Below are 22,942 nucleotides of genomic sequence, written 5' to 3' on the forward strand. Positions count from 1 at the left end.
TAGTTTGCTCGGGAACCATTTTTCCTGAGCTAAGATCAAAAAATGTGTGAGCCAGAGGCTAAACAACTGTGAGGTAGCTCACATGGACTCAGCTTAGAGGGAACATTGGCGCTCAGTTGTTTTTATGCCAGTTCTTCCGTGTTTCCTTTGTTTCCCCCTTTCCATGACGGGGTTCCCATCTCCAACTCCCAATACACTTCTTTCCAGTTTGCTTACAGTGCAGCTCTTATTCTTGGTGTAAAATTAATGGGCTGTAGCCTACATCACTCTGCGTTGGGCCTCTGCGCTCACTCCTTGGGTCCTTCTGCCAGGCGAAAAGCCAGCTAAGTGGCCACATTGTCCGTCCATCCCCCCATGGAGAAAAATATTGACACCTTCTCTGTGTGTCTTCCAGAAAGCTTTTGATAAAGTTCCTCATCAAAGGCTTCTTAGTAAGCTCGAGAGTCATGAAGTAAAAGGACAGGTCCTCTTGTGGATCAAAAACTGGCTAATTAATAGGAAGCAGAGAGTGAGTATAAATGGGCAGTCTTCGCAGTGGAGTGCCGCAGGACTCAGTACTGGATCCCATGCTCTTTAACTTGTTCATAAATGATTTGGAGTTGAGAGTAGGCAGTGAAGTGGCCAAGTCTGCAGATGACACTACATTGTTCAAGGTGGTAAGAACCAGAGAGGATTGTGAGGAACTCCAAAGGGATCTGTTATGGCTGGGTGAGTGGGCGTCAACGTGGCAGAAGTTGTTCAGTGTGGCCAAATGCAAAGTAATGCACATTGGGGCCAAGAATCCCAGCTACAAATACAAGTTGATGGGGTGTGAACTGGCAGAGACTGACCAAGAGAGAGATCTTGGGGATGTGGTAGATAACTCACTGAAAATGTCAAGACAGTGTGCGATTGCAACTTAAAATGCCAATGCCATGCTGGAAATTATTAGGAAGGGAATTGAAAACAAATCAGCCAGTATCATAATGCCCCTGTATAAATCGATGGTGCGGTCTCATTTGGAGTACTGTGTGCAATTCTGGTCACGCACCTCAAAAAGGATATTATAGCATTGGAAAAGGTGCAGAAAAGGGCAACTAGAATGATTAAAAGTTTGGAGCACTTTCCCTATGAAGAAAGGTTAAAACGCTTGAGGCTTTTTAGCTTGGAGAAATGTCGACTGCGGGGTGACATGATAGAGGTTTACAAGATTATGTATGGGATGGAGAAGGTAGAGAAAGAAGTACTTTTCTCCCTTTCTCACAATACAAGAACTCGTGGGCATTCGATGAAATTGCTGAGCAGTCGGGTTAGAATGGATAAAAGGAGGTACTTCTTCACCCAAAGGGTGATTAACGTGGAATTCACTGCCACAGGAGATGGTGGCGGCTACAAGCATAGCCAGCTTCAAGAGTGGGTTAGATAAAAATATGGAGCAGAGGTCCATCAGTGGCTATTAGCCACAGTGTGTATATATATATGTATGTATGTGTGTGTGTGTGTGTGTATATTGGCCACTGTGTGATACAGAGTGTTGGACTGGATGGGCCATTGGCCTGATCCAACATGGCTTCTCTTATGTTCTTATATGTTATGCTCATAAAGGGGCAAGAGAGTCCTGCTGTGCTGATGAACATGCCATCCAATAGGCATTTAGTCTGGATCTAGCCCTTACGGCATAACTGCTGCTTTTAGAGAGTCAGTTTGGTGTAGTGGTTAAGTGTGTGGACTCTTATCTGGGAGAACCGGGTTTGATTCCCCACTCCTCCACTTGCAGCTGCTGGAATGGCCTTGGGTCAGCCATAGCCCTGGCAGAGGTTGTCCTTGAAAGGGCAGCTGCTGTGGAAGTCCTCTCAGCCCCACCCACCTTACAGGGTGTCTGCTGTGGGGGAGGAAGGTAAAGGAGATTGTGAGCCGCTCTGAGACTCTTCGGAGTAGAGGGCGGGATATAAATCCAATATCTTCTTCTTTTAAACATGGCAGAGCATTACTAAGCTCCCCTCCTTGGTGTTCTAGCAGAATCTGTTAAGGACAGATCTCCTCAGTTGGATTCAGTGTTCCTTCTAAGCTGAGTTAGTGTGAGCTAGCTCACAGTTTTTTAGCCTCCGGCTCATACATTTTCATCTTGGCTCAGGAAAAATGGCCCCAGAGCAAACTAATTTATGCAGTAGCTCACAACTTTAATGGCACTAGCTCATCAAGTAGAATTTTTGCTCACAGCACTCCACAGCTTAGAAGGAGTACTGGTTGGATTGGAAGTTTGCTTTGGTTTATTCCCCAGTCGCCCCAAACATGGATTGGCTGCTATGGCGCTAATCACTCATAAGTCCTGGTTATGCAAACATTGCCATACCGGTATCATTGATGACCTCGCAGTTTGTACAACTTGGTAAGGTGCCGTTGTCTTCAAGCTCCCCTCTGCATGTCCGTGTTCCCTCAAACACTAAAATGGCAAAAGCGCAAGAAGATTCCTGTATTGAACATGCTGTAGTCATAGCAGCTGGAACCTTTGGCACTAGGACTGTTTGCCGAGAACGGCATTATTGACTGTGAAGCGAGAAGCCTGACAAAACTGTGCAAGCAATTTCTTTTTGTTTAAACTCAGCACAGCAAATAATAACCAGAGTACTGCTTGTGTATGAAGGTGAAATGGTGATGATAAAGATTTAATGAATCAAGTCTATGACTTGCAACTTGGCACGCTGAACGCAGGCCATGCTCTTGCACTCCAGCAAGGCAACGCAAACATTTAGGCAGGCAGGCAACAAGAGGCTTGTTGAGCCATTTGCTATGTTTATACCCAGGCCCTTTTTTTTTTTTTGTAGAAAAAGCCCAGGAACTAATTTGGATTTTAGGCCACACCCCCTGACATCACCATTGTTCCACACAGGGCTTTTTTGTAGGAAAAGCCCAGCAGGAACTCATTTGCATATTAGGTCACACCTCTTGATGCCAAGCCAGCCGGAACTGCATTCCTGTGTATTCCTGCTCAAAAAAAAGCCCTATTTATACCCCACCTTTTTACCCAGTGGGAACCCCAAGCAGCTCACTGGTGGACCTCCTGATGGCATCTGGGTTTTGGCGTCTTTGTGATGCAGAGTGTTGGACTGGATGGGCCACTGGCCTGATCCAGCATGGCTTCCCTTAAGTTCTTCTGTTCATGTTGTTCTCCTGGCTTCCATTTTATCCTCACCACACTAAACTAATATGTTGCGCTGTCAGGTAGGTTAAGCTGAAAGTATCTGATTGACCCAAGGTCACCCATGGCAGAGTGGGGATTTGGACCTTGGTCTCCCAGATCTATTCCAGTATTTTAACTACTACATCACCCTGGCTCTCTGACTTTAGCTGGACAGCTATGCCTTGGCATGTTGAGCTAGGGGATGCTCCTGTGGAAATGGGTGCTGGGTCCTAGTGCCTGCCCCAGTTGTATTTGTTGCCACCACAGCAAAGTTTCTTGCAGCTATCACTATTACTACAAACCACAGTCTGTATTCTGTCCACTACACCCGACTGGCTCTCATGTGTGGGACCAGTATACAGAACTGCAGGCCTTACTGGTTATAGAAGCCTCCTTTGCGCATTTTACATTTCCCTTTCATTGACGTGAAACAAGCATGGCTTTTGAAAGTGCCTTAAATGCCAGTGGTGACAACGAAGAGGAAGCAGCTGGCTGGCTAGGCCTTCGCTCAACATGGCATTCACCAGCCAGTAAATACGGTAATTGAAACCGAGTACCATTTCTCTGGGTTACAGAGATGCTTCTTCTGCCCCCCACCCCTCATATATATATATATCTGTCTAGAAGGTGAGGGTGGTTTCCAGACAGAATTATTTTTTTCTCTGTGCTATCTTATTTATTGCACTGAGTGAACTGTCTTGATGACTTGTCAACAGGGTTTCAGAAAGCCAAGTATGTCGGATGAATAACAGGTTTATGGACTGAAAATAGACTCCTGCTCCAATTGAGGGACGGTGGCTCAGTGGCAGAGCATCTGCTTGGGAAGCAGAAGGTCCCAGGTTCAATCCCCGGCATCTCCAAAAAAGGGTCCAGGCAAATAGGTGTGAAAAACCTCAGCTTGAGACCCTGGAGAGCCGCTGCCAGTCTGAGTAGACAATACTGACTTTGGTGGACCCAGGGTCTGATTCAGTATAAGGCAGCTTCATATATGTTCAATCCCCCCCCCCCTCTGGTTATCTTCTATTTTTGTATGTCCTGTGGCCACATTCGACAAATCTTCTCGTTCGAGCAGCTCCACTGACACCTGCAGGGCTGGTTCGAAGAACAGTGCCATTGCACACGCATCCCTGAAAGAAATAATTGTGTGATTCTCAATGCAGTATTTGCTAGGGAGCTAAGGGAAGAACAGAGTATAAATCCTGTCCCAGTTTTGTTTGTTAAGCAGATTAAAACAGTAAACACAAAACAGATGTGTGCTGTCACTATTGTGGACCCCCCCCCCTGGATTTTCTTGGCATTTTCATCCTACCTTTTACAGCAAGTATTACTGTAGCTACCATGAAACCAGAAACAACTCCCCCATCCTTTAAGTTTGGTCACTACAGAGGGGAGGTAGTGTGATTATGACCCCTTCGAAGTTAATAAAACACTCCTATGTTTTAGCAGAAATGGTTGTATGATCGAAGCTGTGCTGTTGAGACAGGAACGGCAGCTTGGATCCTATGAACAGGTTCTGCAGACACTTGATAGTCTCTGCCACGGAGCTCATTTCTTCTTGTGCAAGATCCCTGGTTTTCCATGAGCTCCTGTGCAAACAGAAGTGCTGGCACACGGGAAAGCAAGCTCCTGGGGCACAGACTTACCTAGCACACCCAGAAGTCGTCCACAGGATCCGAAACTATGAAGAGGTGATTCTGCCCTTTATCCTCTAAAGATTCACTTGCACCCTAAATTCTTAGGCTATCATCCACGTTACAGCATAGGTGCAGTCCCTGGGTACGGAGGATTTAACAGAATCACGATCCCCCTTCATTACTACAGCCCTTCTCCTCACTGCTCATAGTCCTGTGGTCATATACTACAAATCAGAAGGGTGTAGATATAGAAAGTATGCTCTGAGTTGGGGCCATTGCCAGGGTTTCTGATGCCCTAGGCCCCACCCCCGCGCCAGGCAGACCCAGGAAGACGAAAGCAGTGGGGCACTGCATGTGTTTGGAGCCTGCCCTCCTTTACGGCTGAAGATTCTGCGGCAAGGGAAGGCAGGCTTCGAGGAGCTCACCCTTGGGAGGAGGTGGCACTCTAGGCGGCCACCTACCTGGCCTACCCTACGCACCGGCCCTGCTCTGAGTCCACCCATTCCCTTTCAGTGGTCCACTTAATATAGGCGCATGTGGCCATTACTGAGCAGCGCACCCTGTCACATGCTTGTTTTGCTTTTGTGCAGGATTCCCACCATTTTAAGTCCAGTTGTGTGTTTTTATGTCTGCAGTTCCAGAAGTAAATTCAGCAGTGAACTGATGCTTTGTGCTTTCACAGAATTCTTATTCACGTGACATTTGGTTAATGCTAGTACCCAGCATTAGCGATTCATATTTTCATATCTTATAAGGTATAAATAAAGCACAGTGTTTTTCCTTGGAATCCAGCTTTACATCTTCCCTGCTCTCTTTTTGTTCCCTTAGCATGTGTGCCATCAGACTTTTCCAACTCACTTAAAGGATTGTTGAATATTCTCTTTAATTTTTCATTGCCTGTCTCCCCGTATTCCAGCATCTTGCTTTCTGTTTCTTTTCTTCATCAATAATGGAAGTGCTTTCTCTCTAAGAAGTAGGAGAGAGGCATTTTCGTTACTATATTTCATTACAAGTAGGGGGTTATTAGCAAGAGAGGATTGCAACAGACATTGACCTTCGGGATATAATGTGAAGTGTATTTGCTTTTCCCCCTGATACAAGGGAAATGGAAGCTTTTGCATATAAATGCTAGGACTCTTTAAGTACCTGTTTGTTCTTCTGCAAAAGTGGAAAGAAGGTAGACGCTGGGGCCACTGGCCAGTGTTGGATAGACAAGCTGGTGCTCTATCTTTATAAAGAGTTCTGGAAATTTTTGCGCTCTTATGCAAATACATGGATCTCTCTCTCTCTCTCTGAAACACTGATTAGTTATGTCTAAACCATTCCAAAGGTCATTCATGTGCTTGCTTTCTTTGTGAATTTTAAACTTACTGGAAGAGTCTGGGGAGTCTAATCTTTTTTTAAAAAAATTAAAGCATTTTAACTTGATAATTCAAAAAACAATACATAAACTATAGTTGGAACGTAAGTGATACATGCGAAGATACCAACCTGCAGTAGTATTCCTAGTCAATATACAGAAATAACCTGAAATGAATCTACATTAAAATAAATAAGTCTTTCAAAAATAAATTAACTTCCTATAATATGGATTCCATGGAACAATGTCATTCTCCAAGAAATATGTAACTAAAGGATACCACATGGATACTACATGACGTTCATATTGGTGAAACGTAATATTATAAGCTATCTTACACAGCATAAAAATTTCCTAGGGAGTCTAATTTATTTGTTTTTTTTAAGGCTATGTAAAATGGAAGTCCACTTCTTTGCACTCAGCAGTGAGTCCTGTTGCTGTGTTGGTTAAGAAGGTTGAAAAGGGAATCCTAGTAACAGCATTCCAGAGCCAATTTGGTGTAGTGGCTAAGTGTGCGGACTCTTATCTGGGAGAACCAGGTTTGATTACCCACTCCTCCACTTGCACTTGTTGGAATGGCCTTGGGTTAGCCATAGCTCTTGCAGAGTTGTCCTTGAAAGGGCAGCTTTTGTGAGAGCTCTCTCAGCCCCAGCCACCTCACAGGGTGTCTGCTGTGGGGGTGGGGGGAGGTAAAGAAGATTGTGACCGCTCTGAGATTCAGAATATAGGGCAGGATATAAATCCAGTATCTTCTTCCAGGAGGGTAGATGTTTTGGTCTGCAGCAGACGAGCTAGGCTCAAGTCCAGAAGCACTTTGGAGACCAACAAGATTTTTGGGGTACAGCCTTTCAAGAGCCACAGCTCTGACGAAGGGAGCTCTGACTCTCGAAAGCTTCTGCCCTGAAAATCTTGTCACCAGACTTTAATCTAGTAATGCCGTGTACTCAAGCTAAGCTACCTCTGCTTTTATGCTTGTGGACATGTGCCTAAATACTAGCTAACTGCTGGAGCTTGATATGACTTGATTCCTGTGTCCTTCTTCCCTTCACTCCCTTGACCCCTGCTGTCTTTCTTGCAGTGATCGTCCGAGCAGCCGACTGCAAGAAAGTTTACCAGATCGAGCTTGCTCCAAAAGAGAAAATAATTATCCTCATCTGCGGCCGGAACCATCACGTCCACTTGTACCCCTGGTCCTCCCTGGATGGGTCCGAAGGCAGCTTTGACGTTAAGCTCCCGGAGACGAAAGGCTGCCAGTTCATTACAACGGGGACACTGAAGAAGAGCTCGTCCACGAGTTTGTTTGTGGCAGCCAAGCGGCAGGTTCTCTGCTACGAAATTCACAGGACTAAACCTTTCCACAAAAAGTTTGGCGAGATCCAGGCTCCCGGCAACGTTCAGTGGATGGCACTGTTCAAGGACAGGCTCTGTGTGGGCTACCAGTCTGGTTTCTCTCTGCTGAGCATCCAGGGGGAAGGACAATCTGTAAACCTGGTAAATCCCAATGAGCCTTCACTCGCATTCCTCTCGCAACAGTCCTTTGATGCCCTTTGTGCTGTGGAGCTCAACAACGAGGAGTACCTGCTTTGCTTCAGCCATTTGGGAGTGTACGTCGACGTGCAGGGTCGAAGGTCGCGCATGCAGGAGCTCATGTGGCCTGCAACTCCTACTGCCTGTAGTATGTATATGGTTTTTTTCCCCCTGTCTCTGGCTTGTATGAAAATAATCAGCAAATAACTTTGTGTGTCTCTCTCTTAACAGTTTAGAGGGTTGGATACGAGCAGATTTTTCCATTGGTGGAAAGGTGAGGGGGTTTCCCTCTCACCATATGAAAGGGGTGGGGGCCACGTTTGGTACAATTTTGTCAGGCACATTCCTGGCCCATGGTGCAGATTTGATAGTTTCAGAGGGCAGTCATGTTGGTCTGCAGCAGATTAATTAGTTCCAGGTCCAGTAGCACCCTGGAGACCAATAGGATTTTTTGGGGGGGTCTGAGCTTTCAGCATGTTTTTGATGCGTTTTATAGGAAAGGCTATTTTATTCCTAGTGGAGTATTCCATCCGGCCCGTTTCCACTTGTGGTCTGAAACGGCACAAGCTCCAGATGGGTTTGGGAGGGGTGTAAGTTTTCCAGAGTCAAAGCTCTCTTCACAAGAAGGAAAGCCCACCTCACAATGTAAATGCTGTCCGAAGACGGAGTGGAGCCTCCCTGGAGTGTCCCAGAGTGAGGGAAAAGCACCTCTACAAATGCCAGTCATGATTGGACTAAAAGGCAAAAAGGTAACCTGTCCTCTCCTGACTGGTATAGTATTTGTATTTATTTTATTTATATCCCGCCCTTCTTGCCAAAGGCAGGCTCAAGGCGGCTCACAGGTTAGGGTCAAACAATGACCAAGCGAGATGAAGCAGCAATAAAACATAAGACATAAAAACAGTTATCAAAACATCAGTATCTATAGGTGCTAGCGCAGTAATTCAGACAAACAGATAGCAAATGGCTAGTTGGTTGGCAGTAGATGTTCCAAAGAGGACCCAAGGTCACCATAGTGTACATGGAATGGCTTCCTCAACTGCTATTGGTGCAGAGGGGCCGTCCCCCTTAATTTTTTTTTTTTTAAGACGCCTTTGCAAACCAGGACTCCCTTTTCCGTGGGTCTTTTAAGTTTGCATAATCCTGTCTGCCTTCCCTCTTGCCTTCTGGAGGGTCCACTTCCGAGCAAGTAACCAACCACCCTGTTTGGCCCAGTAGAGCTCTGGACAGTGCTGCTCTTGCTGCAACCACCCCCAGAGCTGCTGAACTTCTCTCCAGCATGGAGCCATGCTACTTAGGTTGCATGTTTTGCCTACTTGAGGCAAATCCCTACTAGCCGCGATAACTAAGTTTGTTTATATAGGGGAAAAGATACATCAGGACGATGGTATTTATGTCTCTCTCTTCTCCCCCGTGGGGGAGCCCTCACAGCAATCCTGTGAGGTAGGCTCAGGGCTGGTGTGTGGGAGTAGGCAAAGTAGGCAGTCGCCTAGGGCGCCACCTGACCTGGGCTCTCTGACACATGACTCTGGCTCCTGACCACTGTCACCTTGTCCTCTCCCATCACCAAGCTGCCCCCAACAAAGCCAAGCCACCCCCCTCTCTCCGATGTGTGACTTGGCCTCCTCCCAGCTCATCCTATCCCACCACCCTCCTTCCTGGCGTGGCTAGCAAGCACTTATTCTCACAATTTTTTAATAACTTATCACATTTTTTAGAAAAAAATTAAAATTAAAAATCAGTAAATTAAAAATGTGAAAAGTTTCAAGTTTGGCGCTCTTCATTTTCCCTCTGTATTTTTTAATAATGGGGGGCACTGTGGGTGATTCGCCTAGGGCGCCAGAAAGCCTAGCACTGGCCCTGGGTAGGCTCATTTGGGAGAGAGTGACTGGCCCATGGTCACCCAGAAAGCTTCTAGGGCAGAAAGGAGGGACCGAGATCTGGCTGTCCTAGAGCTGAGTCCAACACAGTAGCTGTTGCCCCACTTTGGCTGGGTGGAAACTCCACAGCCAGAGTCATACACCTTGGAGAGCCAGTTTGGTGTAGTGGTTAAGTGTGCCGACTCTTATCTGGGAGAAACGGGTTTGATTCCCCCCTCCACCACTTGCAGCGGCTGGAATGGCCATGGATCAGCCATAGCTTTCACAGGAGTTGTCCTTGAAAGGGCAGCTGCTGTAAAAGTTTTCTCAGCCCCACCCACCTCACAGGGTGTCTGTTGTGGGGGAGGAAGATAAAGAAGATTGTGAGCTGCTCTGAGATTCGGAGTGGAGGGCAGAATATAAATCCAATGTCATCGTCTTCTTCAACACCCGGATGTCAAGGACAGAAGGGAGAGGTGTTGCGTTCAGATTTATCACAATTAGAAACACAACCCCACACCCTTTTAGTCTCATCCAGCGTGTTTTTTTAAAGGGGTGGGGAGCATACCAGGTTTTTGAAGCCTGCCAGAAGCACCACAAACAGAAGCCATTGCATATTAAAAACTTTCCTCTGTGCCGCAACAGATCCCATTCCATAGCGGGGGGAGTCAGTTACCTTGATTCACCCTCAGTTGCTTTGGAAAAGGTTGTTTTGTAGACTGTTTCCCAGAGCCTCAGCACATCACGTTTCCCTTTGGAAAACCCCACTGCTTCTTGAGTTCACATTCTTTCCTTTGGGGGACCAAATTAGCCACCTCCAGCACTTCCTTCCTTCCTTCTCGTTATTTACTCAAGCAAGCTTGACACTGAATAGGTCTTTCTGCCCAGCTACAGCTGAGTCAGAGAAACCAATAAAGAAGGGCCTGTTGGTGCTTCCAGATCCTTCAGTTCTGTCTTTCTTGGTGATCTTCAGTCTGGAAAGTCAGCAAGTCAGGTTCAAAAAGGTAAAGGTAGTCCCCTGTGCAAGCACCAGTCGTTTCTGACTCTGGGGTGATATCGCATCACGTTTTCTTGGCAGACTTTTTACGGGGTGGTTTGCCATTACCTTCCCCAATCATCTGCACTTTCCCCCCAGCAAGCTGGGTCCTCATTTTACCAACCTCAGAAGGATGAAAGGCTGAGTCAACCTAGAGCCGGCTACCTGAACCAGCTTCCGCTGGGATTGAACTCAAATCATGAGCAGAGGGCTCCGACTGCAGTGTTGCAGCTTTCCCACTCTGCACCACGGGGCTCAGTCAGGTTTACATCTCTCAAATGGCAGCCAATTGGACATAAGAACATAAATCCCGAACAATTGAACATAAATCCCAAAGGCTTGTTATGGAGACAGCTGGACAACTGTATGTCTTCTGAACAAAAGTGAAAGGAATATCTTCTGTAGCATCACCTGTTGCCTTGACCGCTGATGGTGAAGGGAAGTGCCATCAAGTTGTAACTGGCATATGGCAACCTTGTAGGGTTTTCAAGACAAGAGACATTTAGAGGTGGTTTACTATTACCTGCTTCTGCATAGCCACCCTGGACTTCCTTGGTGGTCTCCCATCCCAAGTACTAACCAGGGCTGACCCTGCTTAGCTTCTGAGATCTAATGAGATTGGGTTAGCCTGTGCCCTCCAGGTCAGGGGTCTTGGTTACTAGCCGTAGCTGACATTTCTCTCCCACCTAATGGGCTGGATGTGGCATGGACATTCGAACTGGCATTGTTGTCCACATGACTTAGCCTGTTCCTTGACAGTCACCTAGGGCTGTGGCTCAGTGGTAGAGCATCTCCTTTGCATAAAGAAAGGTTCAATCCCTGGTATCTCTGGCTAAAAAAGATCAGGTAGCAGGTGATGTGAAAGACCTCAGCTCGGGAACCTGGAGAGCCACTGCTAGAGCAGACAGTACCGACCTTGATAGACTAAAGATCTTTCTCAGTATAAGGCAGCTTTACTTGTTCATGTGTGTTCACTTAATGAATATCTACTTCCTTGCTGCATTGCAACCTCTCTGTTCAGAAAACTGAGGTCTCTTCCCAACTTCAATTAATAAACAAACAAAATCACATTTCAGAAATGTGGATAGTGTAGGCTGAACTGGGAAGAGTTTAGGATATAGTTAGGCAAGTCCCATCCCCCTTGGTCTTAATTTTCCACCGGTAATATGGGAATGACTTGATTTGCAAACTGCAAGGGTGAAGATGGCCCTAAAGGGCCTCGCTCATCGTGTGAGCAGTAATGATTTATGTGAATGTGAACAGCTAAATCTCTGCAGCTAAATTGTTTACTTCATCATGGTCTGGAAGAGTTACATTCAAAGATTAGTTGTCAAGGTGGGTGAAGCCTTGTATCTGCAGTGCACCTTTTTAGACCGCTGGTCTGGATGAGGGCTCACATAATTTAAAGCTCCACCCATCAACTAGCCATCAGGAAGAAGGATTGCATAAAAACATAAGAAGAGTCCTATTGGATCAAACCAGTGAGACATCTGGTCTCAACTCCTGTCTCACACAGTGGCCAACCAGTTTTGGAGGTCAACTGAAAGGGCATAGAGGCTGAAGCTTTTTCCTGATGTTGCCTCCTGGTGCTAATCTTTGAGATTTCCTTTAGTCACCATAGCTAGTAGCCACTGTTAGACCTGTCCTCCATGAGTCTTCCTTATATGCCTTTAAAGCTGTCTGCATATGTGGCCATCAGTGTATCCTCTGGCAGCTAATTCCATTCTGTCTTGATATGTTGTTGACATGCTTTATAGCAGGGGTGGCCAAACTTGCTTAATGTAAGAGCCAGATAGAATAAATGTCAGATGTTTGAGAGCCACAAGACATGAACACCAGATGTTTGAGAGCCGCAGGGAAGGAAGGAAGGTGGAAAGAAAGCAAATAAATGGGGGGAAGGTGGAACGAAGCAACTTTCAGTGCATTCTCCAAGCTGCCAGCTGGCTTGGCTTGGCAAATGATTTAAAGAGAGAAATGCCTTCTCCAAGCCAACCAACCGGGCGGTGGGGACTTTAAGAGCCACACAATATGTGCGAAAGAGCCACATGTGGCTCCCAAGCCACAGTTTGGCCACCCCTTCTTTATAGGAAGGCGTATTTTATTCATAGCAGATTATTCCGTCAGGCACATTTCCGCTTGCAGTCTGAAATGGAACAAGCTCCAGATGAAGGTTTATGGGCTTCATTGAGATCTAGGCCTAGCAAGAGATGGCTTCAGCCAACCGTATGTGCTTGAGGAACAGTAGTGGAGGAATAGGATCGTGGTGCGCTCCTCTGACATCAAGCAAGCGCATCAACTTCTTCCGTTTGTCGTCTCTCTAGGTTGCAATTCATTCTATTTAACGGTCTACAGCGAATACGGCGTAGATGTCTTTGATGTCAACACTATGGAATGGGTTCAGACTATTGGCTTAAGGAGGGTAAGTGGCTTGCCTCTTCCCGTACACTGAAAACGCCTTCTCGGTTTGGTGAAAAAATGTCTCTGCGCTAATGTCAAAGAGGAATTGATGTTTCTCTGTCTTCACCTTTGTGACAGATCAGACCATTAAATGTGACAGGCACGCTGAACCTCCTGAGCTGCGAGCCCGCTCGGCTAATCTACTTCAAAAATAAGTTTTCAGGTTAGTGTTTTGGGAGTGGGGATGATGGTGAGATGAAGAGAAGTTCTTGCAATTGCATTTTAGCGTGCCGGAGTGCTGTGGGGAAAGGGAAGCAGGGCTGTATGAAATCGGAAATGCAAGCTTCACGAGGCGGTCTGAGCAACTTAAGCTTTGGTTTTATGTAAGCTTTGTTTTAATGGGTGGGGCTTCTACTTAAAGGCATTGTTTCGGATTTTGGCTTTTTTAGGGGGGGAGGGGGGGTTTTGCTTGTCCTGCACTAAAAGCGTGATGATGATTTATTATTATTATTAGTTGATTTATATTCCGTCTGTTCCCCCAAAGGGGCTCAGAGCGGAGTACATCATAAATAATGAAATCACAACAGCATCACAATAAAAACCAGTTACAATATTCAGTACAACAGGATGGTCAGCAAGACGGTATAATAAGGTGGTATAGCAGGACAGTACAGCAGATCAGCTCAGTAGGATAGTATAGTAGGGGAGGCCAACCAATCTAATAGATAGATACCCACCGCCTCACCCCAAAACCTGGCGGAACGGCTCCATTTTACAGGCCCTATGAAAGGCATGCGGTCAAGTCACAGCAGACTCTGATGAGCCATGACGTTCCACCTCATGGGGTTTTCAAGGCAAGAGATTACCCAGAGGTGCTTTGCCGTTGCCTTCCTCTGAATAGCGGACTTGCTGTTCCCTAGTGATCGCCTGTCCAAATACCCTCCCAGCCTTGCTTTCAAGCAGTGATGAGATCTGGCTAGTCCAGCTGTTAGGGTTGCTGTGATACTTTAACAGAAAGGGAAGGAAGGCAGGTTGTTCCAGCGACAACATTTTCCGGTGGTTTATTTCGGACAAATTATATGCCATCATCTTTCTTACCTTATACATCCTTCAGCATCTGAGAATGGTACTTTACAGTGAGATCTAACAGTGCAATTCTGTATAGAGTTAGTCCGGCTGATCACTGAAATCCACTGTAAGACTTGGGTTGGGGGGAGCAAAGTAAGTGGAAATTGTAACTGGAGGTGAGGCGTGTGTGTGTGAATGTATTGTCACGGTGCATTCGGCCTCTGCAAATTCCTGGGCTCTTCATAATGAGTTTAAATTAACCCACTGCCTGTTTCTGAAGCAGAAGCCTCATTCATTCCAGCAGGGCTCCCACAGTCTTTCTGGCATATTATATCCTAGTCTGTGTAACCTCGCCATGTATTGTTACAGCAGGAGCGGCCCTGAGCGTGCCAGAAACATCCGATAACAGCAAAAAGCAAATGCTTCGCACGCGAAGCAAAAGAAGGTTCGTCTTTAAAGTTCCCGAGGAAGAGAGACTGCAACAAAGACGGTGAGCCTCTCTATCTGTCCCTCTCTGCACCTCTCACAGCAGCGGAGAATCTGTTTCTGCAATACAGCCACCTCTTGTCATGCCTTGTTTTCCAGAGAGATGCTCCGAGACCCTGAACTCAGATCCAGAATGATTTCGAACCCAACCAATTTCAACCACGTGGCCCATATGGGACCAGGAGACGGGATGCAAGTGCTTATGGACCTCCCACTGGTAAAGTCATGTGTTTTGTTTTGTTCCTTGGGAGCTGGTTGGCGTCACCGTGTGCCCAGCCGGATCCCACAGTACTTCAGGGACAAGCTGGCAGAGGGTCTTCCTAAAAGGGCAACTGTAGTCTTTAATCAAGCCCAGCATGAGACTAAGCAGATCCGATCAGATGCCAGTTCTCATCTCCCTGCTTGCAGGAATATCCCCAGGAGTGGGCCCATTGGCCTTGCATTTGGAATCCCTTGCTTGATTATCCCAAGCCTCCCCACAGTGAGGGGAAGGGAAACGTTGCAAGCCAAAACTCCCATTTTTTTGTGTCCAGACATGGAATGATGCCCCACTAGTTTCTGCCTAACCTGTCCTGACAGAAGAGTACACATGCCCAGGAAAACTAAAAAGTCAGCAAGCACCACTGCCATGAGTGCAGTCGTGTTTTTCTAAACAACCATTCTCTAGACCAGGGATGTCAAACATGCAGTTTGGGGGCCGAATCAGGCCCCTGGGGGGCTCCTATCAGGCCCCTGAGCAGCTGACTGTCATCTGTTTCCTTCTCCGTCTCTCTTGCTTCCTTCTACATAAAGGCTTGCTTTGCAAGGCTTGCTCAATTGCACAGGAACTACAAAGCAAAACCTCTGTTTTCTCCATTGACTGAGGCTCCTCCCTTGGGGAGGAAGGGTGGGGAAGCAGAGCTTGTTTTTCCAGACTCTCTCAATAGTACAGCAGAGCTACTGAGCCAAGCCTCTCTTCCTTCTATTAGCTGAGACTCCTCCTCCCCCAGTCTCCCAGGGAAGGAAGGAAAGAGCTGAGTTTCCTTTGCCCAATTCCCTGGATCCCATGGGAGAAATACAAAGAAAGCACCTTTAAGACCTACAAGTGCTAACATTTTAAGCATGTTTTAATTGTGTTTGTCTGTGTCCTTTATAAAGTTTATATCTCTGCTATCTAATCTTAAATAGGTACACACATGGCCCAGCCTGACAAAGTCTCATTTATGTCAGATCCGGCTCTCATAACAAATGAATTTGACACCTTTGCCCCCCCCCCTCTCCCGGTTTGTCTTGTCTAAAATAACAATGAATTTCCTTCTTCTTCATCCTCCCAACACTCTGCTCTAATATCACCTCCAACAGGCTTCAAGCACGTCTAGCAGATGAGCCCTATCTCTGCTGAAATCTTTCTCCAGAGTGCCCATTCCTCCTCCTCCTCCCCCTGCCCCTTCTCTGCTTCTGTAGCGAGGGTACGGGCAGCCCTTTTAGGAACTGAAGTGAGCTGAATAGTGCAGATCAGGGCCAGATCTAGGAGGGGCAGAGGGGTGTGCTTGCCTGGGGGCACCAAATTGCATATGGAGTCCATTGTATTCTATGGGACCATAAGACAGAATGGCCTGTAAGGGGTCGCCTTTTTTTATTCCCCCCCCCCCCAAAAAAAAAACATGTAGATCCGGTCCTGCAGGTCATGCCTCTCTGCTGACAATACAGCAAGCATTTTGGAGGTAGGGGGACAAATAGTCTGCAGGGAATTATTAATTTCTGTGTGAGCTTCTGCTTGCTCCCCTGAATCCTGTGCTCAAGGCAGCATGTTTTCAGCTGCGAAGACAAAACCCTGTCTTCCTCCGGTAACCTCTTGTAGGGGTCTGCAGGTAGCAAATGGAAAAACTCCCTGCCATTTTTCCCCCCACTGCAGTTTGTATTAATACTACCGCTATTTACTTATTGCAAGCGTCACAGCCAGAAAAGGAAACCATTTTCAGATTTCTGCATTTGGGGAAACCACAAGGCCTATTTCTGTGGCCAAGATGCACCAGTAAATCAGTTTCCTGGAAACCAGCAGGATTCTTATCCAGTCTGAAAGGGGACTTACGTTTGTTGCATTGGCTGCTTATTAGCCTGTAAAGGAAATTGTGGCATAAGAAAGGCAGTATCTGTGATTCTTCCACATAGGTTTGCTTGCTTGGGATGTCGGTTACCCTGCGGCCAGCAGTTGGGTGGAACCTGGGCGGACCTGGTATGGGTGGGATGGTGGACGATGATATACCCTTGTTGATTTTTTTTTTGAAGGAATACCTTTGTGTTACCTGAGCTTTTATTGGTTGAACAAAGCAGGTCTTGTGTGAATGCTGCTCCATAACGACATTGCGAATGCAGTATTCCTTTAAGGGTTTAAAAAAAGGGGAGGGGAAACTCAATTGAAAAAACGTTTCACAGAAAAGAAACTTCTGTTAAAAGCGTCTTGTCTGACTGACTGCCTCTCCCTTGCCTCTGCAGAGTGTCCTCCCATCTTCACAAGATGAAAAGGCTTGTCCTCCCACGACCAACATTTCACGCCAGGCACCACAGAGAAACAAAAGCTACATTTCTTGGCCTTCTGCAGGTAAGGATGGAAACTGATCTATTTATAAGCAGTGGTTTTAGAGAGGGCTCCCCCCACCTTTCCGGCTTGCCTTAACACTGGAGATTTTTAAATGTCTTTACCTTGCAGGTGGGGCTGATCTGGGAGCAGCCATGCCCTTGCGGAGCATGTCCGATCCGGACCAGGAGTTTGACAAAGAGGTGAGATCTGACGATATGCCCCTTTCCCCTCAATAATCAGTAGCAGGCTCTGACTGTCGTATGGGGAAAAGGTAAAGAGTCCCCTGTGCAAGCATCAGTCATTTCTGACTCTGGGGTGATGTTGCTTTCACAACGTTTTCTTGGCAGACTTTTTACAGGATGGTTTGCCATTGCCTTCCCCAGTCTTTTTTACACTTTCCCACCCAGCAAGCTGGGAACTCATTTTACTGACCTCGGAAGGATGGAAGGCTGAGTCAACCTTGGGCCGGCTACCTGAACCCAGCTTCCGCTGGAATCAAACTCAGGTCGCGAGCAGAGGGCTCCGACTGCAGTACTGCAGCTTTACCACTCTGTGCCATGGGGCTCTTGTCATATAGGAAGACCTGTCTTTATATGTTAACAGCCAATTGGTCGCAGCACATATATCACTGCATAAGCCGGATGGCCCAGTTTGAGAATTCCTGACCTCTAGATCCAGATTTCAGCTTTTTGAAGGGTTCACTTCTTAATACTGTTGTCTTAGCTTATGTATACAAGTTGGGAATCACTCCCTCTAAGCTATGGAGTCTTCTGAGCAAAAATCGAACTTTGTGAGCTACTGGCATTAAAGCTGTGAGCCGCTGCATAAATTAGTGTGCTCTGGGGTCATCCTTCCTGAGCTAAGACAAAAATGTGTGAACTGGAGGCTGAAAATCTGTGATCTGGTTCACACTAACTCAGTTTAGAAGGAACACTGTTTCCGACTTTTTTTGGGGGGGGGGTTGTCAAAATTTATTCCTATGTACGATTTGCACACTCATATTTTGGCAGTTAGCATCCGTGCAAGGCATGTACAGATTGTGAAATGCAAACCTCTCAGATGTTCTTTCTCCACAGCCCCTTGCCTTATCACATCTCCTCCAGCTTATCTTGTCTAAATAATTGCATTCTAGCCAAACTCGCTGTTTACAACCCCGGCGAAATCTTGTGAACCATATCTCTCGGCGATATCGCCTTTTAATCTGTTGGCTAAAAATAAATTCTGCCTCCCCCAATTAAATTGACTGCCACAGTAGCAGTTCTTCTGTGAAGCGGATGCATTGTTAAAGAGTTTTAACTGCATTCTGGAATTAACTGGGAAATCAGCCAACCCCGGCTAAGAAAAAGGGAAGCGCTTGCCTGTAGGAATCCCAGTGAGCCCCCCAGGGTAACTAGAAAATGCAATGGGGTTAATTGTCCAAAGGGGCTTGTCCAGCAAAATGCCTTCTGTGCCAGTTTGGTGTAGTGGTTAAGTGTGTGGACTCTTATCTGGGAGAACTGGGTTTGATTCCCCACTCCTCCACTTGCACCTGCTGGAATGGCCTTGGGTCAGCCATAGCTCTTGCAGAGCTGTGCTTGAAAGGGCAGCTGCTGTAGGAGCTCTCTCAGCCCCACCTACCTCGCAGGGTGTCCGTTGTGGGGGAGGAAGATAAAGGAGATTGTGAGCCGCTCTGAGATTCGGAGAGGAGGGTGGGATATAAATGCAATATCATCATCATCATCATCATCTTCTTCAACTACGTTTGTAGCCTTTCTGGCAGCGTTTTGACTACTCCTTGTGTCGCCAGTCATCCTTTTTCAGTTCCCCTTGGGCTGCCCAGGGCCACTGCATAAGGAACTGGCAGGTGGGGTTCGTTGGCTGGTTGCCGTGAGAACCCACCTTGCTCTTGCTTTTCCATCACACTTGGGAGCAAATTAGAGAGGCTGCATCCTTTGTATAATTCTTGCGACCCACCCCTTATGATCAAAGTTGTCTTAAGAGTGGGCTGGGGTGGGGGGTGGGAAGAGGGGTTTGTGAATGTTCTGCATTGAGCAGGAAGGTCTCTCCTGACCCTGTGATTAGGATTCATAGGAGGTGACTGACATCCATTTTGGGCTGCTTTAATCCTTTCTTTTCTGCTTGCTTCTGTGCACACATGCGTCCCTCCCCTGCACAGCTGGTTTTCTACCTGCAAGGGCACAGAGGAAGGAGAGAGAGTGGGGTTTTGGGGGGGACTGGGCTGTGGATTCTTTAGCAGGTGTGGAATAAGGAGTGGGTTTTAAGAAGGGGGTTGAAGGAAGGGGGACTCTTTGTATCTGTCTGTCTGTCTGTAGGGGATCTGGCAGCTCCAGGCTGAATGGGCACCAAAATTAAGAAGCAGAGCTTAAGAACTTTTCAGAACGTAGGAACCAGGGCTGGTTCTCCATCCAAGCCACCCAAGCATTTAGGCTAATGGAACGAATAGCATTTGCCTCCCTCCCAGCAGTTCATGAGAAGGAGGGCAGGAAGGGTTGCATCAGTGCTCATGGATCTTTACTTACACGCCCAGGGAAATGCTGCTGATTGCCACGTTGGGGTCAGGCAGCAGTTTTTCTCCAGGCTGCTTTTACCAGGGATTCTAGAGGGTTTTTTGCCATCTTCTGGGCCTGGAGCAGCAAGGGTCATTGGGGGGGGGGGTGCGAAGAGGTATTTGTGAATGTCCTGCATTGTGCAGGAAGGTCTCTTCTAACCCTGTGATGATGATTCATAGGAGGTGACTGGCATTCCCTTCCAGCCCTGTGCCCTAACCAGCTGGTTCTTGGCTTGGCTGTGCCCCACCCCACAATTCCGTGTCCAGGTTGTGGGGTGGGAAGAGAAGGGAAGGGAAGGGAAGAGTCCAGGCTGATAGCAGCACAAACCTCAGAGGGGACAACTGTGCCTAGTCTGGGGTGAGAAAGCACCTTGAATCTACCATGTTGGGAACAGAAGATGAAGCCTGCTAGATGAGGCCAGAGGTTCCATTTAGCTCAGCACCCTTCCCTTCCCACTCCTCATCTTTCCTTCAGCTGCTACTCTCCCGGACTGAAGGGGACATCCGAGAAGTGGGGTCAAGGGAAAGATCGCAGCAGTAAAGATGGCCAGGAAGCATTCAGCTGCCCTCTTTGAATTATACCACCCCCTCAAGCCATGAATGGCACGGAGCCTCATTGGAAAAGGTGGTTTCTGCTTCAGTCGGATGCAGTTCGAGTCCAAGGTGCATCTTGCTACCAGATGGCCATATGCATTAGTCTGGCTTTACTCTTGTTCCCATAATGTATTCTTCTTGCGGAATGGGAGCCTGGTTGCAGAACCCTCAGGACATGAGCGTTCACTAGGAAAGTCAACACTTTTTACTCTGTGTTGGGTTGATTGTCAAATTTGAAATGCGTTACATCATTTAAAAAAATTACTATAGTTCTGTCTCTCCTTTTTATTTTTATAGCCTGATTCGGATTCCACCAAACACTCTACACCTTCCAACAGCTCCAACCCAAGCGGGCCCCCGAGTCCCAACTCTCCACATAGGAATCAGCTGACGTTAGACGGATTGGACCAATCGACCTGCGATGCATAACACTACAGCTGTGCCGCCCCCTCCTTCTCCCCCCCCCCCTTTCCCACTTGGGACCATCCGCTACTCCACGGAGTATTTGAGAACACAACTGTCTCCAACAGCAGTGCCAAGACTGATAACTGGATTTCTTAATGTTGCACCAAAAAAAAGGGGGGGGCAAATTCTGTGTCCAGATGGTGGGGGTGGGAGGGGAAGAGAATACTGAGGAGGAGAAAATTCTTTATTACTGGGATTGGGGGGGGGGTGTTTTTTAAAATCAAAACTTTATTCTTAAACTTACGGTTGATACTGTTTCTGCACAGCCGTGACACACTAAAGGCTACCCAGGAACGTGTCTTCATTCTGAAGCTGAAAAAAGAGCGAGAGAGAGGAATTGCTGGTAGTTCTTACTACTAAGCCTTGTCAGGAATATTATTTTTCTATAGGATGATGTAATGTCTTGTTAGCAGGAAATCCTTTTAGGAAGAAAAGAAACGGACTCTCCTGGACGGGGGGGGGGGGGGAGTTAAAAAAGCAGGGCTTAGTTTACATTGTTGGCGAAATATAGTCTTCCCTTTTTCCTGTCTCCCCCCCACCCCCCCACACACACCCTCCGAAGCTTAGGAAAAGGGTAGGAAGCTGTAGAGGCATTCCCAGCATTATTAGGATATGCTGGGAAGCCGAATGAAAACAAGAGGTTTTAGTTCGTGGCCTTTCCACTTTATTTAGCCATTACATGACATTCTCAGCTTTGTAAATGTCTTTCCCCTCCTCGCTTGGAGTCGTTGTACATAAATTCTCTTAACAGTAACATTTTATTCTTACCCTGCTTCCTTTCCTTTTTTTAAAAAGACCTCCTCAGCTGTTGTCAGTTCAGGGCAGGGCTTTTAAAACACAAGTAAAACACTGCTGTGAATGAGGGGGGTTTTTTCCTTTCTTTTTTCTTTCTTTTTTTTTTTACACTGCTGTTTCTGCTACCATCTTCTCTGACAACCTCGTAATTCCTTTTTGGGAGTATTTTTGTTTTGTTTTGTTTTGTTATATGTGTGTTATGTGTTTTTCCCAGTGTAAAAGATACACTACATTTTTTAAAATAAATAAATAAAATAGCTAGCTAGCGTTCTCTTGGGATCGTTCCCTATAAAAAGCTGCTTGTATCGAAGGGATTGTGTAGTACTTACAGCCATCCGTCTTATTTTATCGGTAACCAAAGTGGAAACGTTTGAAGGATGTGTATATGAGGGTGCCTCTTCTCCCCCCCCACCCACCCCCCTTCCTGACCACGCCCGGTTCATTGCATGAAACCCCCTCACCTCCCATGATTGCTAATCAGAAGTATTGATCATGTAAGAAGAGAAACAATGCACCGTGCACTCCTGTATATTTTGCTATGGCCCCACGTGCAGCAGTGACATTGCCTATTTGCGTGTGTATTTAATCTCATGCTTCCCATGTATTATACATTTAGTCCCCCTCCCCGGCCTCTCCTTCCCTTTCCAAAGACTTTTTTTTGTAACCATGTTTCATTTAACAGGCGTGTAATTAATTCTGTGGCTGGCATATCCAGTTTGTCATAGTCACATTAGTGTGCCTTCTGTGCCAATTTGATGACAGTCACTTTTTTTTTTTTTTAAATCCGGTTTCTACGGGCTAACGCTATCCCGACACGGTTAAAGCTCTCTTTTTTTTTTCCTGAAACACTGTATAGGACCAGGCACTTAATCTCTCTAGTTTTAAGCCGAGTGGGTTCTCTAGTCAACATTTAATTTTGTCACATTAAGTGTTTGACGATATTTGCTCTTTCTCAGATTCTCGGAGGCTTGCTTCGAGCCAGACACTACTACTGCTTTGGGGGGTTTTCTGGTTTTTACTCTTTTTTTAATGTAAGTCTAAAGTCTTTGTAATTATTGAATTGTGAGAACATTTTTGAACAATTTACTTGTCAATAAAGCAGAAGAGGGAGGTTTTAAAAGTTCCCGGTTGTCCTGTCTTTTGCTGGTGTGCATGTGGGGAGGGGGGAGGGGTGCATATCTGTCAAGCTCCTGGTTCCTGAGGGGTATTTTTAATTTAGTTTTAATGTATTTAATTGATTTTTACCCTGTCTTCCTCCCCAATGGGGATCCAAGGCGGCTTATGTCATTCTCCTCTCTTTCATTTCATCCTCACAACAACCCCTGTGAGGTGGGTTGTTTGAATCTCTCCTGAGGGAAAAGGTGCTCCAGAGAAAAAGAACCCTGAGCATTCCTGTCACTCTTGAGTTACGTTTTAGTATAACCCAGGGGTGGCCAAACTTGATTAGCGTAAG

General features: G+C 46.5%; 1 protein-coding gene across 7 annotated transcripts in view; it reads left to right on the forward strand.

Moving 5' to 3' along the window:
* The window catches only part of CDC42BPB (CDC42 binding protein kinase beta), a 181,788-nt gene extending 159,524 nt beyond the window's left edge, over nucleotides 1-22,264 (forward strand). For 4 of the 7 annotated variants that reach the window (XM_060263091.1, XM_060263095.1, XM_060263093.1 and 1 more), the window contains 8 exons: nucleotides 7,233-7,829; nucleotides 12,898-12,995; nucleotides 13,112-13,196; nucleotides 14,411-14,531; nucleotides 14,627-14,744; nucleotides 17,003-17,108; nucleotides 17,217-17,287; nucleotides 20,527-22,264. In XM_060263091.1, coding sequence (XP_060119074.1) covers nucleotides 7,233-7,829; nucleotides 12,898-12,995; nucleotides 13,112-13,196; nucleotides 14,411-14,531; nucleotides 14,627-14,744; nucleotides 17,003-17,108; nucleotides 17,217-17,287; nucleotides 20,527-20,658 — 1,328 coding nt within the window. In that variant the 3' untranslated portion in view covers nucleotides 20,659-22,264. The remainder of the gene's footprint in view (nucleotides 1-7,232; nucleotides 7,830-12,897; nucleotides 12,996-13,111; nucleotides 13,197-14,410; nucleotides 14,532-14,626; nucleotides 14,745-17,002; nucleotides 17,109-17,216; nucleotides 17,288-20,526) is intronic. The other 3 variants (XM_060263092.1, XM_060263094.1, XM_060263097.1) reach the window with 1 other exon arrangement.
* Nucleotides 22,265-22,942: the final 678 nt, after the last annotated feature.

The sequence above is a fragment of the Heteronotia binoei genome, chromosome 21 (genome assembly GCF_032191835.1).
Source record: "Heteronotia binoei isolate CCM8104 ecotype False Entrance Well chromosome 21, APGP_CSIRO_Hbin_v1, whole genome shotgun sequence".
In the NCBI taxonomy this organism is placed as follows: Eukaryota; Metazoa; Chordata; class Lepidosauria; order Squamata; family Gekkonidae; genus Heteronotia; species Heteronotia binoei.